Source organism: Phocoena sinus, chromosome 3 (genome assembly GCF_008692025.1).
Source record: "Phocoena sinus isolate mPhoSin1 chromosome 3, mPhoSin1.pri, whole genome shotgun sequence".
In the NCBI taxonomy this organism is placed as follows: Eukaryota; Metazoa; Chordata; class Mammalia; order Artiodactyla; family Phocoenidae; genus Phocoena; species Phocoena sinus.
Genome location: NC_045765.1, coordinates 138220895 through 138239643, shown reverse-complemented (window position 1 = coordinate 138239643; position 18749 = coordinate 138220895). Strand labels below are relative to the sequence as shown.

Genomic DNA, 18749 nt, shown 5'->3' with positions numbered 1-18749 from the left:
AGGTGGCAGGGAGCAGGGCGGGTATTAGGAGCCCTGTGAGCAAATTTGAGTTTGGTGTGGCTGGTGTGGAAGGGTGAGGGAAGATGGAGAGGGGGCTATGGGTCGAATGGCCGAGGGTCCCTTTTTGGTTTTGTTATTAATGAAATCTGTAAAGAAATAATACTGGTGACAGTGACAGAGAAATGAGGGCTTCAAGAATGGAAACATAGGCTTTTTAAAATAGTTTAAGAAAAATAATAAAATGAATTTAATATTCAGAAGCATTTTAGGTATACAAATATTCCATATATTAAGCATCTATAAAAGATGCAAACTAACCATTCTGTGTACATAGGAGAAAAAAAGAGGTACTTTGTGAGTAGAAACTAACTGAGGTGAAGGGAAATTTGTTTTAGAAGCTGAAGGCCCAGGCTCTGACTTAATAAAACAAATTATGAGAATCTTATTTATGTGATAAAACCCATGCTGTTGAAGAAGAGAATGTTCCTAATTTTCTATAAACAGGAACAAGATGTTCTACCCCAAAACACAAGAAAACCACATATTGTGTACCTGCTTTGAATATGTGACTTGGAGGAAAACACCATCATTAGTTGTGTCTAACCTCTTTGATAGCAACATGTCTTAAAAGTCTAATGGCCTCACCTACCCTTCCCTGGGAAGGTAAAGGAACATCCTGGCCTTCAGGATTGTGGAATCCTGTTGGTTGTTACCAAAGGCCTCCAGTGACTTTTCTTCACAAATTTTGAATAGCAAACTATTTTGAGGTGGCTTTAAGCCTTCTAGAGCAAGCTGATAGAATTGTTTGAAAGTTTAATTAAGACAACTATGATTTTTCTAGGACACTTTCCAATTCTGTGACCATATGAATGACTACCCAGGATTTCCAAAGAACAGATACAGATATAGGAAATATGTTTGTTTCTTTCTGTTCTGATGTCTTTATATAAGAATGTAATATCCCAAAGGGTAGGCAATGTATCTGTAATCTTTATAATTCTGCCATTCACTATAATTCTATTATGCTTTGATCTTAGTAGAATATCTGACAGCCTAATGCAAAGATATAGCTGCATTTCTTTAAACAAGTCTATCATATCTTTGTGTTTATACCAAAATAAATTTGAAGACTACTCCCCATTTAACAAAATGATTCTTTTTTTTACCATTTTTTAATTGAAGTATAGTTAATTTACAATGGTGTGTTACTAAGTTATTTGCCTTGATCTTTCTCTAAATAGCAACTCCACCAGCGCATTTTAAAACGTTGCCTACTTTACAGAAATTCATTTTGAATACACATGTAGAAACACCTCATAGAGCTTATTGCATTGAGTTGTTGACTCTCTAACCAGTAAGTTTTATATTTTATCTTGAAAGATGGACCCTGTATTGTCAACATCAGTTCCAGTGTACTCATTGAGACTGGATAAAGAGTATGAAGTGCGTGTGAGATCCAGACAACGAAACTCTGAAAAATATGGCGAGTTCAGTGAGGTGCTCTTTGTAACACTTCCTCAGATGAGACCATTTGCATGTGAAGAAGGTAAACCTAAGAGATTAAGATGGAAGCCAACATGGTTTTTGTCAATATACAGGGATTGTTAGGGTGTTGTCCAGATCAAGATACATTAGCATCAATTGTCAGGATGAGGGACCTTGAGTTCACTGCCTGTAACAGGTACTCTCCATTACAAAAGAGGAAGGAGGATTTCATTTTTGAATTATTCAGGAAAAGTCATGGGGTAGGTGCAAGTTAAAGAGCAGAAGATACACTAAGCTATTGATGGAGGGGGTGGGGTATCTCTGGATAACAGAATTTCAGGTCATTCTTTTCTTCATTTCTTTATTTCCTTGTTTCTGTATTTCTAGTATTTTCTATGAGTTTGTTTTGCACTTATAATCAGAAAAAAAATGTTTCTCATACACACAGTGAAGAAATTCTGAATCTGGATGGATGGCTATCTATGTGGCATCTCAGAGAATTCCTAATATTGAGTCAGCATAAGTAGTCAATGGCAGGTGTTTATTAGTTTTAGAAAGTTTGGGTGTGGCTTTTACCTGGAGGAAGGCTTAATAAATCGTGTGCTAGATACGCTCAAGAGTGACAAGGAATATTTGAAGATCCTATATAAAAGAAATATAAACATAGAGTTTAAAGAAAGGAGACCTATGAATTCAGAATAAAAGAATTTAAATTTTTGGATACAGAAATAAAGAAGGCTGCTTAACAATGAATAGTAAGTGTATAAAGTATTATCACTCCCAAATGGGAATTGGCTATAACTCATCCCCATTAAAAACAGAAGGTTTACAGTACCACATGAGGGTCTGAGGTTTGTTAACGAAACAATCACAAGCTACAGAGAAATTAAATTTATATTTCTGCACTTACAGTACAGGTAGAATCTGTGATACTATATAACACAAATGAAAATGTCTATAGCACCATCTTTTCTAAGCTCCACTCAACAGGCTTGTTGTTTCAAATGATACTTGACACAATGAAGTTCAGGTTAAAAGCACATTTGCCACGTGCCCTTTAAGCTTATTGTAATGGCATTTAATTCCTTAACAAAAACATTTTTTAAACAAGCTTTTCTTCTCTGTTAAAAAAGAAAAAAAATTAAACTCTCGCTTTATATTATGTTCCTGAGTATATCATTGATATAAAATTATAGGTACCACAAGATACAAAGAAACGATATTCTCTCCCCCACTAGTTCTTTATAATATGCATAACATCTCCCTTGGGGCTTTTAATAACTGAATAAGAAAATAAATAAAATATTACAGCATAAAAGCCTACTTCCATAAAGCAACGTGAAGGTAAATTCCACCTTAAAAGCAGTCAACCTCTGCCACTGTGGCACTTGTTCTTGAGAAATGAAATAGAAGGTTTACAGACTCCCACAAATTTGCTACAAATTATACTAAAATCTAAAGACGGGAGTCCTAGTACTGATCTTCTTCTGTCAAACAACACTTTTTAAAGCAGAAAATGTATGCCCTGCATGTCTAAAAAGTTTCAGTAATGATTCAAAAGTAAAACTCTGCCCCATCTTTTTGATGGATCCTCAATCTGGAGGATAAAAAATATCACCACACCTTTAAAAAAAAAAAAAAAAGAACCAAGTGGACATTATTTAGGAAAAGTAGTATATTAACAGGCATCAATTTTTCCTAGAGCTGAAGCATTTTAATGACATACCCTGAATACATAAGATGCTTAAAGCAGTTTGTTTGTATAAACATGCTTAAACTGTATGCTGTTTCTTTACTTTGATTTTCTTTTTTTGGTACATGAAAGGATCTGAAGAAGTGGATAGAGGTGTTCTTGGAACAGAAAATACTCCTAAGTCATTGCACTCTATTTCTTTCAGTGGTTATCAGATGAAATCACTGACTCTACTAGATGAATACAGATTAGGAAATTTTTTTATGTGGAACAGGAGAGTGAAATGTAAACTTCAACTATTCATAGTTCTGTGAGTGAGATGTGGTTCTTATGTTTTTCAGATTTCCGCTTTCCATGGTTCTTATTTATTATCTTTGGAATATTTGGACTAACGGTGACATTATTCTTATTCATATTTTCTAAACAACAAAGGTAAGTGTGATATACTTTGATATGTTTTTGCCATTTAGCAAACATACATGCTTCCATTTATTGTTTGATGTTTTCTTTTGTGAATCATGAGTGAAATATTTCAACCCAGTGAAACGTTAGCTCCAGTTATACATTTACCACTTTATTGTGTTCATCATAGAGACATCACAGGTCTCAGTTCTATCTGGAAAGTTGCATAGGACATTAAGAGGCTGAGGCTAGTGACTATACACCTTGTGATATGTACCTCGTCAAAGTTCTGAAAAAATTGGCTCATTTATTCCAGGACCATAAGGCAGCAGTGAGGCTTTGGCTGAGTCTGACACAGTCCTAATGTAAGAGGAAATTTAAGTGGTAAACTAAAGCCACCTGGATAATTCAATCTAATAAAACCTTTTTTGACTTCATATGATGATTTTAAGTAAATTTGGGTTTTATTGAAATTGCTTGGATAGTTATGATTTGGTATTTCATCTGCTTTTGTCAACACAGATAAAATTCTAAGCTTGAAGAGATTCCATTCTGCATTCTCTTGCAGTCAAAAGGCAGGTTCCAGTTATTATTCTGCCACTGCTGTTTAATCTCATTTGAGTCCCTTAATCTCTCTAGGCCTCCATGTTCTCATGGGTAATTTGAGGGTGTTGGATTATATGACCTTTAAATTTCCCTTAAGCTGTAAAGACTAATTATTCTATTTTCATTCTTGAAAGACAGTACAGACTACAGGAACTTTTAATACAAAACATAGGAAAAGTTACTGGTACTAGTCGCCAGTTTTCTTACATTTAAAATATTCTTTTTTTTTTTTACATCTTTATTGGAGTATAATTGCTTTACAATGGTGTGTTAGCTTCTGCTGTATAACAAAGCAAATCAGCTATATGCATATGTATATCCCCATATCTCCTCCCTCTTGCATCTCCCTCCCACCCTCCCTATCCCACCCCTCTAGGTGGTCACAAACACCAAGCTGATCTCCCTCTGCTATGCAGCTGCTTCCCACTATCTATCTATTTTACATTTGGTAGTGTATATATGTCCATGCCACTCTCTCACTTCGTCCCAGCTTACCCTTCCCCCTCCCCGTGTCCTCAAGTCCATTCTCTACATCTGCATCTTTATTCCTGTCCTGCCCCTAGGTTCTTCAGAACCTTTTTTTTTTTTTAGATTCCATATATATGTGATAGCATACGGTATTTGTTTTCCTCTTTCTGACTTACTTCACTCTGTAGGACAGTCTCTAGGTCCATCCACCTCACTACAAATAACTCAGTTTCAAAAAAAAAAAAAAAAAAAAAAAATAACTCAGTTTCATGTCTTTTTATGGCTGAGTAATATTCCATTGTATATATGTGCCACATCTTCTTTATCCATTCATCCGATGATGGACAATTAGGTTGTTTCCATCTCCTGGCTATTGTAAATAGAGCTGCAATGAACATTGTGGTACAGGACTCTTTTTGAATTATGGTTTTCTCAGGGTATATGCCCAGTAGTGGGATTGCTGGGTCATATGGTAGTTTAGAATATTCTTTAAGTCCCATGGGTTAATCTTGCCCCTTCTCCTAGAATTAGGGTAGCTAACACTGTTTGCCTGGGACTTTCCTGGTTTTAGCACTGAAAGTCCTGTGTCCAGGCAAACCAAGACAGTTGGTTACTCTAGCTAGAACTAAAGACAAGTCTCCAGGTGAAGCCAAGATGCATCTACAAATCAAAAGAGGATCTATGTGGGGGCTTCCCTGGTGGCGCAGTGGTTGAGAGTCCGCCTGCCGATGCAGGGGACATGGGTTCGTGCCCCGTTCCAGGAAGATCCCACATGCCGCGGAGCGGCTAAGACCGTGAGCCATGGCCGCTGGGCCTGCGCGTCCGGAGCCTGTGCTCCGCAACGGGAGAGGCCACAACAGTGAGAGGCCCGCATACTGCAAAAAAAAAAAAAAAAAAAAAAAAAAGAGGATCTATGTGAATATATTGTAAAAGCGTTTTAATTTGTATTTTGAAGCTGTATAGCATTTGTAAACATCAAAATAGAGTTTCATTCTCAGAATTCTAGAGTTCCAGAGTGTCAAGCATGCTAAAAGTCTCCAAGTGAATGTAGGAAGGGTTATTTTAGGAGTTTCATCTCCAATTTTATAATGTAAGCTCAGGAGAAAACAAAATTCGCTCTGTAGAATTTTATTTTCTATCTAACTTTCTAGCAACATTACTATCTTAGAAACACAAGTATTATAAAGCAGGATAACACACTTTTCAATTGAGGGGCGGGGTGGAGTTAGTAAATAAGTAAATTATTTAGGATTTTAAGTAATTTATATATTTAAGCAATGCCAACAGCAAAGGAGTCAAATTATTCTGTTGATTAATTTGAATTCACTGATCTGTACAGTTAGGCGATGGGCTAATTTATGTGTACCTGCAGTAGATAAACCCACTATGTACATAACGGAATTTACTTTTAACATTAGTTGTCAATTTCGAGTCATCATGAAGACCAAGCAAATTTGTTATGTTGCTTAAAATTACATTAGTTAACAATATTTGAAAGAAAAAATAATCCTCCAAATAGAATTTCAAAGGAAATATATTAACCTTTGTCTAAAAGAATGTTTTCTATGAATAATGAAGTTCTTAACTATGACGCTTGGTCAAAATCACCAAATTGGGAAAAATTTTGGAAATCGATTTGTACTGCCAAATTTCCTGTTCTAAATTAAGTTTTCCGTGGAAAACAATTAACCTTTCTTTTCTCATGTACCCATAAAAACCCTTATCATTGTCTAAATTTCCATGTTCTAATGAAAGTAGGAAATGGTAGAAAATAGCTGACAGCAAGTGTGGAAAGAACAATTAAAATGAAACTCAAAGAATGAGGTGCTATGCCAGTTTACCCCAGAACTTCAGGACTGTAAAGGACTTCAGGTGCTCTTTGCTTGAGGTTTTGTTGGTTCACAAACCAAGCCACTGCTCCCTTTCTTAGTCCAGATCATTGAGTCAACTCTAGCAAAATTTATAGTGTAATTTGGATTTGAATAAAATGATAGAAAAATCAGAAACGTAGTTTCATGCCAGTTTATCTTTATTCTACACTCTGTGGCTCCCACCATATGGCCTACTCCAGCCTTCAAGCTATGACTAATCCAGGAAGGAATAACTGAATCAACATAAAACAGAAGTGACAAACTGGCAACCTGAAAGCCAAATTCAGCCCACAGATCCATGTTTTGTTGTTTTATGTTCTTTCGATTTTGGAGTAAAGGTTTTCCTGCAAAGTGTTTATAAAACAGGGAATTTTCACACAAAAATCCAGATTACCAGATTACCTTTAAAAACAGAGATCTAGTGAAACTGGGCTGATATTCCTGCATGTCAACATGTGCTGAAGCAGAGGACCAACAACCATCCCATTTGCAAAGGGCATATGTTCTCTGTCACCATTCCCATCCCTCCCTATGACTTTGTACCAGGCCCGCTATATTCAGTTGCATGACTGGCTTGGGTCCTCCAAGCTGCAGGGTCTGCCACCCTGGCCTAAAGTCAACCACAACTCCTAGAAAGCTATCAACAAGTACCTAAATGCATCATCCTCTTCAAAAAACAAAAAAGAGGCACCCATACAAAGTAAAGCGTTAGACATTTAGGAAACTTTGCCTCCTGTAACTGGGGTTTTGTTGCATTTTTCTATGTGTTTGAACCTGTGAACTATTCATTTAGAGATGCAGAACCAAGTTTAACCCATCAGCACAACAGAAGGCAAAGGGCCCAGGTTTTGGAGTCAGCTGCTTTGGATTTGAGCGCCAGCTGAGCCAAGTATTAGTGTGTGATTTGAACATGTTCCTTAAATATCTAAATCTTTCCACAGATAATGTCTTCTGCCTTCCTGGTAGTGGTAAGGATTAAATGAAATGTTTAGTGCAAGGGTTGACAAAGTTGTTTTAAAAATGACCAAACAGTAAATTTTTAGGCTTTCTAGGCTATGCAATCTCTGTCACCACTACTCAGCTCTGCCACTGTGGTATGAAAGCAGCCATAGATGATATGCAAACTATTTTACATAGATAATATGTAAAATGAACATGACCATGTTCCAATAAAACTTTATTTACAAAAACAGGGCAGACCACATTTGGCCCATAGACCGTAATTTGCCGACCCAGAGTCTAGTGCAAGATACATCTCATAGTGGTTTATCAGAAGCATTCAAAAATGGTAGCAGTTATTAATAACATGAATTTTTTCTATAACTTCTGTTCATCAGTAACAATTTAACACTGTCCCATAGAGTAAACCTAGTGGAGTCTACTCAAACACAACTTACAGAATTTGGCTTATTCCTTGGATTATGTAAAAAGGTGGTGGAAACATTCAAAAAACCTTCATTCACACTAAGTAGACTATCAGCTGATGCCCAAAAATCAGATTGGAATGGATAATCTCTGAGCTTTATTCCAGAGCCACAATGTTAATTTTTTTTCTTTTAATTGAAGAATAATTGCTTTACAATGTTGTGTTAGTTTCTCGTGTACAGTGAACTGAATCAGCTATATGTATATGTATATATCCCCTCCCTCTTGGACCTCCCTGCCCCCCATCCCACCCATCTAGGTTATCACAGAGCACCGAGCTGAGCTCCCTGTGCTATACAGCAGGTTCCCACTAGCTGTCTATTTTACACATGGTATTGATGTCAAACCTAATCTCCCAATTCATCCCACCCTCCCCTTCCCCACTGTGTCCACACATCCATTCTCCACATCTGCCTTTCTATTCCTGCCCTTCAGATAGGTTCACCTGTACCATTTTTCTAGATTCCCCATATATGCATTAATATACAATATTTGTTTTTCTCTTTCTGACTTACTTCACTCTGTATGACAGACTCTAGGTCCATCCACATCTCTACAAATGACCCAATTTTGTTCACTTTTATGGCTGAGTAATATTGTATGTATGTACCACATCTTCTTTATCCATTTGTCTGTCATTGGACATTTAGGTTGTTTCTATGTCCTGGCTATTGTAAATAGTGCTGCAATGAACATTGTGGTACATGAATCTTTTTGAATTATGGTTTCTCAGGGTATATGCCCAGTAGTGGGATTGCTGGGGCACATGGTTGTTTTTTTTTTTTTTTTTTTTAGTTTTTTAAGGAACCTCCATGCTGTTCTCCATAGTGGTTGTACCAATTTACATTCCCACCAACAGTGCAAGAGGGTTCCCTTTTCTCCACACCCTCTCCAGCATTTATTGTTTGTAGATATGTGATGATGGCCATTCTGACTGGTGTGAGGTGATACCTCATTGTAGTTTTGATTTGCATTTCTCTAATAATTAGTGATGCTGAGCAACTTATCATGTGCCTCTTGGCCATCTGTATGTCTTCTTTGCTGAAATGTCTGTTCGGGTCTTCTGCCCATTTTTTGATTAGGTTGTCTTTTTGATATTGAGCTGCATGAGCTGTTTGTATATTTTGGAGATTAATCCTTTGTCCATTGCTTCATTTGCAAATATTTTCTCCCATTCTATGTGTTGTCTTTTTGTCTTGTTTATGGTTTCCTTTGCTGTGCAAAAGCTTTTAAGTTTCATTAGGTCCCATTTGTTTGTTTTTATTTTCATTACTCTAGAAGGTGGGTCATAAAAGATCTTGCTGTGATTTATGTCAAAGTGTTCTGCCTGTGTTTTCCTCTAAGGGTTTTATAGTGTCAGGTCTTACATTTAGGTCTTTAATCCACTTTGAGTTTATTTTTGTGTATGGTGTTAGGGAGTGTTCTTATTTCACATTTTCTTTTACATGTAGCTGTCCAGTTTTCCCAGCACCATTTATTGAAGAGGCTGTCTGGTGTCCATTGTATATTCTTGCCTCCTTTGTCATAGATTAGGTGACCATAGGTGCATGCATTTATCTCTGGGCTTTCTATCCTGTACCATTGATCTGTATTTCTATTTTTGTGCCAGTACCATACTGTCTTGATTACTGTAGCTTTGTAGTATAGTTTGAAGTTGGGGACCCTGATTTCTCCAGCTCTGTTTTTCATTCTCAATATTGCTTCGGCTAGTCGGGGTCTTTTGTGCTCCCACACAAATTGTATAATTTTTTGTTCTAAATCTGTGAAAAATGCCATTGGTAATTTGACAGAGATTGCACTGAACCTCTAGATTTCTTTGGGTAGCATAGTCATTTTCATAGTATTGATTCTTCCAATCCAGGAGCATGGTATCTCTCTCCCTCTGTTTGTGTCATCTTTCTTTGATTTCTTTCATCAGTGGTTTATAGTAGTATCTGAGCTTTATTCCACAGCCACAATGTTGACTTTAAAACAAAAACTCTAGTTACACTATTAATGAAATAAATAAATGACTTACTCAAACTTATTCAAGAAATGGTTTATTGAGCACCTTCTCTGTGCCAGGAATTGTTCTAAGTGCTGGGGATACAGTCAGGCACAAGACAAGCAGAATAGATATTGAAATGAACTGTGGTCAAAAAGTAACTTAAATATTTGGAACAGAAACTTTAAGTGCATCATAGACTTGTGTATACAAATCCATACTGATTAGAGATAGTTCAAATTTAGTCTGTCCTAACTGAAATGAACTGTGCAATAACACCCTTGTTAATGAGATTGCCTTGGATAATCTTATAATTCATGTAGATTTGTGGTATGAACTTATACCAACCCACTCTTTTTTAAGGGTACAGATAATGTTGGCTCCACATAGATTGGCTCTTTCTCCTCCCCTTCCCTTCCTCTACAAATTACAGACGAGATGTATATTAAAATTACCTCCCTTATAACTGACATGGAAATTGGCTTCAGATGGAATTAAATTTCTAATTTCCAATACTAAGACTGTCTATCAATAAAAGACATTATAAAAAGGTATAAGAAAACTGCATTTTACTTAAATTGGTTTCAGATGAGGGTTTTTTGTTGTTTTTTTGTCTTTTTCTTCTATAGTTTTGCCTTGTCATTTACTGCTTAATGCTTTCCTCCTCTTTCTCAGATTATACTTATTCCAAATTTTCTGTTACTTTAATAATACTGTCAACATTTTATTTCTATCTTTTGAAATGAGAATGTATAACTGACATCAAAACAAAATTTTGTTTTCAAGGATTAAGATGTTGATTCTACCCCCAGTTCCAGTTCCAAAGATTAAAGGAATTGATCCAGATCTCCTCAAGGTAATTAATAAATTATCTAAGTTATACATAACACTAATTAAATGATACCTGAACAATAATGTCTTATGTTGAGACCTTTTGCAAGCTATATGTATTACATTTTATTTTTTGTATTCCTTCTGGAAAAAAAGTTTTTAAATAATACATCTCAAAATTATGAAAATGTCTTACGTATTTAAAAGTTCTTGACTACTGGATCAAGATGGCAGAGTAGTAGAACGTGAAGCTCACTGCCTCACACAAATACATCAAAAACACATCTACATGTGGAACAATTCTTACAGAATATCTACTGAATGCTGGCAGAAGACGTCAGACCTCTAAAAGGGCAAGAAAATTTCTATGTAACTAGGTAGGACAAAAGGAAAGAAAGGAATTGGGAAGGGACCTGCACCCCACCCCTTGGGAGAGAGCTGTGAAAGAGGAAAGATGCCTGCACCCTAGGAAGTCCCCTCACCATCATGGAGATCAGCCGGGACAGAGTGGGAGTTTTAGAGCCTTGGAGGAGAATGCAGGAACCGGTTTTGCAGCAGCTAGAATGGAGGGAGACCGGCAGACAGTCAGTGCCACGGCTCAGCACTCCCCGGCCGGAGACGCACATCCATCAGTGCAGGCAGGGACCAGGTGCTGAAGCTCAGGCTTCAGAGATTAGACCCGGGGAGAGAACTCAGGTGGTGGGCTGTGCAGAAAGAGCCTGAAGGGGCTGGAGTTTGGTGCAACTGCACCAGAGGATGTACGCAGAGGAAGCCTGGGCTACCTTAGAGGCCAGGTACCATTGTTTGGGTGGTGTGCGAGAGGAGAGGCAAGACCTGCCATTGCAGCCTTTCTCCCTGCATGTGCTCTCAGGTTGCAGGACACTGCCTACACAAGCTACAGGAGTGATCACAAGCCACCACCACCCTCGCAGACTCCAGGAGTAGTTGTGAACCACCTCCCATTGTGTGCTCCAGGGATGCGCATGAGCTGCTACCACCAGAGAGAATGCCAGGACCAGGCACCAGCCACTGCATTTGCACACGCCCTATCAAGAGAATAATGGCTAGCACATGCTGAGGAAAGAGGTGACAGGCATCAATACTAAAAACCAAAAGCCCTTGCACCAAAATATTAAATCTACACAAACTACACCGGGACACTCCCACATATAAATAGCCCTCCAAGACCACAGTAGATCATTGTTTCTCCTAAACTCACAGAATAAGAGAAATATAAGGTAAAATGAAGAAGCAGAGGAACCACTCCCAGTTAAAAGACCAAGAGGATTCCCCTGAAAGAACAATGAAACAGACCTCTTCAGTCTAATAGACACCGAATTCAAAAAGGAGATAATGAAAATACTGAAGGAATTAAGAAATGCTATTGACAGAAATGCAGAGTACTATAAAAAGGAACTAGAAACTATAAAAAGGAACCAAAAAAATTTTAAAACTCATTTGCCAAGATGAAAATTGAACTAAAGGCAATGAATAGCAGAATGAATAATACATAAAAATGAGTAAATGACCTGGAAGATAGAATAATGGAAATCACCCAATCAAGACAGCAGACAGAAAGCCAAATGAAAAAAAAATGAAAGCAATATAATAGACCTATGGGCTAATATAAAGCATGCCAATCTATGCATAATAGAGACCCCAGAATGGGAAGAAAGAGAAAAGGGTATTGAAAATGTATTTGGGAAGCTGAAAACTTCCCAAACGTAAAGAAAGAAACATATCCAGGTACAGGAAGCAGAGGGTCCCAAACAAGGTAAAACCAAACAGACCTACACCAAAATTATAATTAAAATGGCAAAAGTTAAAGAGAGGATTCTAAAGGCAGCAAGAGAAAAGTTAATTACAAGGGAACCCCCATAAGGCTATCAGCTGATTTCTGTACAGAAACTTTGCAGGCCAGAAGGAAGTGGCAAGATACATTCAAAGTCCTAGGAGGGGAAAAAACTAGGATACTCTACCCAGCAAGATTATTATTTACAGTAGAAGGAGTGAGAAAGAATTTCTTAGACAAGCAAAAACTAAAAGAATACAGCAATACTAAACCTATCCTAAAGGAAATATTGAAAGGTCTTCTGTAAATAGAAAAGGAGAATATATAGGAAAGAGAAAATCACAATTGGAAAGAAAATCACCTAAATAAGCCAGTACATGGATTTTTTAAAAATCAAAATAAATTTCTGTGAAATTTATGATAACCACAGTGAACAGCAGAAGGATGAACATGAAGATGTAAAAGAGGACATCAAAATCATATAATGTGGGGGAGAAGAGTAAGAAAGTGTAAATTTTTTTTTATCATTTCCTAGGATGTGTTTGAGCCTATATGATTACCAGTCTAAGGCAAGTATCAATAGCTATAGGATGGGGTTTACATACTTGAGAAACAAGGTAACCACAAATCAAAAACATACAATAGACTCAGAAAAACCAAAAAGAAGTACAATACAAAAGAAAAATCATCAAACCACAAAAGGGAAAAACAAAAAGAAAAAAGGGACAAAGAAAAAATAAAAAATCAACAGGAAAGCAAGGCTTAAAATGGCAATAAATACATATCTATCAATAATTACCTTAATGTCAATGGACTAAATGCTCCAATCAAAAGACACAGAGAGGAAGATTGGATAAAAAAACAAGAGCCTACAATATGCTGCCTACAAGAGACCCACTTTAGAGCAAAGGACACAGATTGAAAGTGAGGAGATGGAAAAAGATATTTCATGCAAATGGAAATGACAAGGTGGGGATCACAATACACGTATCAGACAGAATAGACTTTAAAACAAAGGCCATAAAGAAAAATAAAGAAGGACACTTTTACACTCATCAACATATATGCACCTAATATAGGAGCACCCAAATACATAAAACAAATACTAACAGACATAAAGGGAGAAACTGACAGGAATACAATAATAGTAGGAGACTTTAACACCCCACTCACATCAGTGCACAGATCTTCTAGAAAGAAAATAAGGCAACAGAGATCCTAAATGATACAATAGAACAGATAGACATAATTGATATTTTTAGGACATTACATCCAAAAAAACAGAATATACATTCTTTTCAAGTGCACATGGAACATTCTCTAGGATTGACCACATACTAGGGTACAAAACAGACCTCAACAAACTTGAGTATAGAAATTATCTCAAGCATCTTTTCTGACCACAGCAGCATGAAACTAGAAACCAACCACAGAAAAAGAAAATGACTACCAAACAATATGCTACTAAAAAAACGATTACCAAACAATATGCTACTAAAAAACCAATCAGTCAACAATGAAATCAAAGAGTAAATTAAAAAATACCTTGAGAAAAATTACCATGAAAACACCACTGTACAAAATCTATGGGATGCAGCAAAAGCAATTCCTAGAGGGAAGTTCATAGTGATACAGGCCTTCCTCAAAAAAAACAAGAAAAGTCTCAGATAAACAACCTAATTACCACTTAAAAGAAGTAGAAAAAGAACAAACAGAACCTAAAATCAGCAGAAGGATGGAAATAATCAAGATCAGAGAGGAAATAAATAAAATAGTGATTAAAAAGTAGAAAAAAATCAATAAAACCCAGAGCTGGTTCTTTGAAAGGGTAAACAAGACTGACAAACCTCTGGCCAGGCTCACCAAGAAGAAAAGAGAGAGAACCCAAATAAACAAAATAAGAAATAAAAAAGGAGCCATAACAACTGATATCACAGTAATACAGAAACCATAAGGGAATGCTATGACCAATTATATCCCAACAAATTCAACAACCTAGAAGAAAAGGACAAGTTTCTAGAAACATACAGCCCACCAAAATTGAGTCAACAATAAGTAGATAATTTGAACAGACTAATCATTAGAGGTGAAATAGAATATGTAATTAACTCCCTACAAACAAAAATCCAGGACCAGATGGCTTCAAAGGCAAATTCTACCAAACATACAAAGAAGAACTCACACCAGTCCTTCTCAAACTCTTCCAAAGAATTGAAGAGGAGGGAACACTCCCAAAGACATCCTATGAAGCCACCATCACCCTGATACCAAAACCAGACAAAGACACCACCAAAAAAGAAAATTACAAGCCAATATCTTTGATGAATATAGACGCAAAAATTCTCAACAAAATCCAACAACACATAAAAAAAGATCATACACCATGATCAAGAGTCATCCCAAGTTCACAAGCATGGTTCAGCATACACAAATCAATGTGATACATCACATAAACAAAAGATGATACATCACATAAACAAAAGATAAGACAAAAACCACATGATCATCTCAAAAGATGCAGAAAGAACATTTGACAAAATTCCACATCCATCCATGATAAAAACTCTTACCAAAGTGGGTACACAGGGAACATATCTCAACATAGTAAAAGCTATGACAAACCCACAGCCAATATAATACTCAATGGTGAAAAGCTGAAAGACTTCCCGCTAAAATCTGGAACAAGACAAGGATGCCCACTCTTACCTCTTCTATTTAACATAGTATTGGCAGTCCTAGCCATAGCAATCAGACAAGAAAAAGAAATAAAAAGTATCCAAATTGGAAGGGAAGAGGCAAAATTGTCGTTTTATGCAGATGACATACTATATAGAAAACCCTAAAGAATCCACAAAAAAACTGCTAGAAATAATAAGCAAATTCAGCAAAGTAGCAGGATACAAGATTAACATATAAAAACCAGTTGCATTTCTTTACACTAACAACAGAATATCAGAAAGGGAATGTAAACAAACAATATTATTTAAAATCTCACCCAAAAATATAAAATATGCTTAAGAATAAACCTGACTGTGGAGGTAAAAACTTATATGCTGAGAACTATAAAACATTAATAAGGGAAACTGAAGGTGAGTCAAAGAAATGGAAAGATATCCCATGCTCATAGATTGGAAGAATTAACATTGTTAAAATGGTCATACAGCCCAAAGCAAACTACAGATTTAATGCAGTCCCTATCAAATTACCCATGACATTTTTCACAGAACTAGAATAATCCTAAAATTTATATGGAACTATTAAAGACCCAGAATTGCTAAAGCAATCCTGAAGAAAAAGAACAAAGCAGGAGGCATAACCCTCCCAGACTTCAGACAATACTACAAAGCTACAGGGGTATTGGCACAAAAAAACAGACATATTGGTCAATGAAACAGAATAGAGAGCCCAGAAATAAACCCACACACCTATAGTCAGTCTTCAACAAAGGAGGAAAGAATATACAATAGGAAAAAGACAGTCTCTTCAACAAGTGGTGCCGGGAAACTTGGACAGCCATATGGAAATCAATGAAGTTAGAACATACCCTCTCACCATACATAAAAATAAACTCACAGCGGCTTAAAGACTTAAGACATGACACTGCAAAACTCCTAGGACAGATCATAGGCAAAACATTCTCTGACATAAATCATACCAATGTTTTCTTAAGTCAGTCTCCCAAAGCAATAGAAATAAAAACAAAAAGAAACAAATGGGACCTAATCAAACTTACCAGCTTTTGCACAGCAAAAGAAACCATAAACAAAGAGACAACCTACAGAATGGGAGAAACAACCTACAGAATGGGAGTGTTTTCAAACAATGAGACCAATAAGGGCTTTATTTCCAAAATATACAAATAGCTCATACAACTCAACAAAAAAACAACACAATTGAAAAATGGGCAGAAGACCTAAATAGACATTTCTCCAAAGAAGAAATACAAATGGCCAATAGGTACATGAAAAGATGCTCAGCATTGCTAATTACTAGAGAAATGCAAATCAAAACTACAATGAGGTACCACGTCACACCAGTCAGAATGGCCATCATTAAAAACTCTACAAATGACAGATGCTGGAGAGGGTGTGGAGAAAAGGGAACACTCCTACACTGTTGGAATGTAAGTTGGTACAGCCTCTATGGAAAACAATATAGAGGTTCCTCAGAAAACTAAAAATAGAATTACCATATGATCCAGCAATCCCACTCCTAGGCATATATCCAGACAAAACTCTAATCCAAAAAGATACATGCACTCCTATGTTCACAGCAGCACTATTCACAATAGCCAAGACATAGAAACAACCTAAATGCCCATCAACAGATGAATGGATAAAGAAGATGTGGTACATATATACAATGGAATACTACTCAGCCATATAAAAGAATGAAATAATGCCACTTGCAGCAACATGGATGCAACTAGAGATTGTCATATTAAGTGAAGTAAGTCAAAGAGAAAGGCAAATACCATACGATATCACTTATATGTGGAATCTAAAATATGACACAAATGAACCTATCTACGTATGAAACAAAAACAGACTCACAGACATAGAGAACAGACTTGTAGTTGCCGAGGGGGAGGGGGTTGGGGGAGGGATGGAATGGGAGGTTGAGGTTAGCAGATACAAGCTATTATATATGGAATGGATAAACAACATCCTGCTGTATAGCATGGAGAACTATGTTTGGTATTCTGTGATGAACCATAATAGAAAAGAATTTTTAAAAAGAAAGTTCTTCACTAATGTGGTTTTGTTACTAATTAGTCTCTGAATGTTATTTATTATATCACTTAATTGTTGTGAGTTTTTCATAGATCTTCATTTTCTATTTCCTAGGAAGGAAAATTAGAAGAGGTGAACACAATCTTAGCCATTCATGACAACTATAAACACGAATTCTACAATGATGACTCTTGGGTTGAATTTATTGAGCTAGATATTGATGACCCCGATGAAAAGACTGAAGGATCAGACACAGACAGACTTCTAAGCAATGACCATGAAAAATCACTTAATATCCTTGGGGCAAAGGATGACGACTCTGGACGTACCAGCTGTTATGAACCTGACATTCTGGAAACTGATTTCAATGCCAATGACATGTGTGATGGTACCTCAGAGGTTGCTCAGCCACAAAGGTTGAAAGGGGAAGCAGATCGCTTGTGCCTTGACCAGAAGAATCTAGATAACTCACCTTCGAATGATGCTACCCCTGCTAGCCAGCAGCCCAGTGTTATCCTAGGAGAGGAAAACAAACCAAGATCACTTCTTATTGGCAAAACTGAGTCAACTCATCAAGCTGGCCATACACAGCAACAGCTCAGCAATCCAAATTCATTGGCAAACATCGACTTTTATGCCCAGGTAAGTGACATTACACCAGCAGGGAGTGTGGTCCTTTCCCCGGGCCAAAAGAATAAGGCTGGGATCTCCCAGTGTGACATGCATCCAGAAGTCGTCTCACCCTGCCAAGCAAACTTCATCATGGACAACGCCTACTTCTGTGAGGCAGATGCTAAAAAGTGCATCGCCCTGGCCCCTCATGTCGAGGTTGAATCACATGTAGAGCCAAGCTTTAACCAGGAAGACATTTACATCACCACGGAAAGCCTTACCACTACTGCTGGGAGGTCTGGGACAGCAGAACGTGTTCCAAGTTCTGAGTTGCCTGTCCCAGACTATACCTCCATTCATATAGTACAATCTCCACAGGGCCTCGTACTCAATGCAACTGCCCTGCCCTTGCCTGACAAAGAGTTTCTCTCATCATGTGGCTACGTGAGCACAGACCAACTGAACAAAATCATGCCGTAGCTTTTCTTCGATTTCCCATGAGCTACATATTTAATGAGTTACCTATTTACTCTAGCAAAGAGTTGGCTAGGGCATGAATGCTTAAACCAAAACAATGTTTAAACATTTTTTGGAGGGGGGTGGGAGTTGAGGGTGGGGGATATGGATTCTAAATGGCTTTTCCTGAAATGTTGAAACATGATATTAAAGAAAAAGAAGAAGAACCCTTCATCAGATAGATATTCTTGTTGTGAATTGTAAATATTTTAAAGAATTGTCTCAAAGACTGTTTAGTGGCAGTGATTGTCTTGTTATTGTGGGTGTTAATTTTGTGCTACTAAGCATTGAATGGCTATGTTTTTTAATCTATAGTTAATCATGCTTTTTG

General features: G+C 37.0%; 1 protein-coding gene across 3 annotated transcripts in view; it reads left to right on the top strand.

Annotated features, from left to right (window-relative positions):
- Positions 1-18496, top strand: part of GHR (growth hormone receptor) — a 160638-nt gene extending 142142 nt beyond the window's left edge. For all 3 annotated transcript variants that reach the window (XM_032628301.1, XM_032628300.1, XM_032628299.1), the window contains 4 exons: positions 1381-1546; positions 3520-3610; positions 10721-10790; positions 17405-18496. In XM_032628301.1, coding sequence (XP_032484192.1) covers positions 1381-1546; positions 3520-3610; positions 10721-10790; positions 17405-18382 — 1305 coding nt within the window. In that variant the 3' untranslated portion in view covers positions 18383-18496. The remainder of the gene's footprint in view (positions 1-1380; positions 1547-3519; positions 3611-10720; positions 10791-17404) is intronic.
- Positions 18497-18749: the final 253 nt, after the last annotated feature.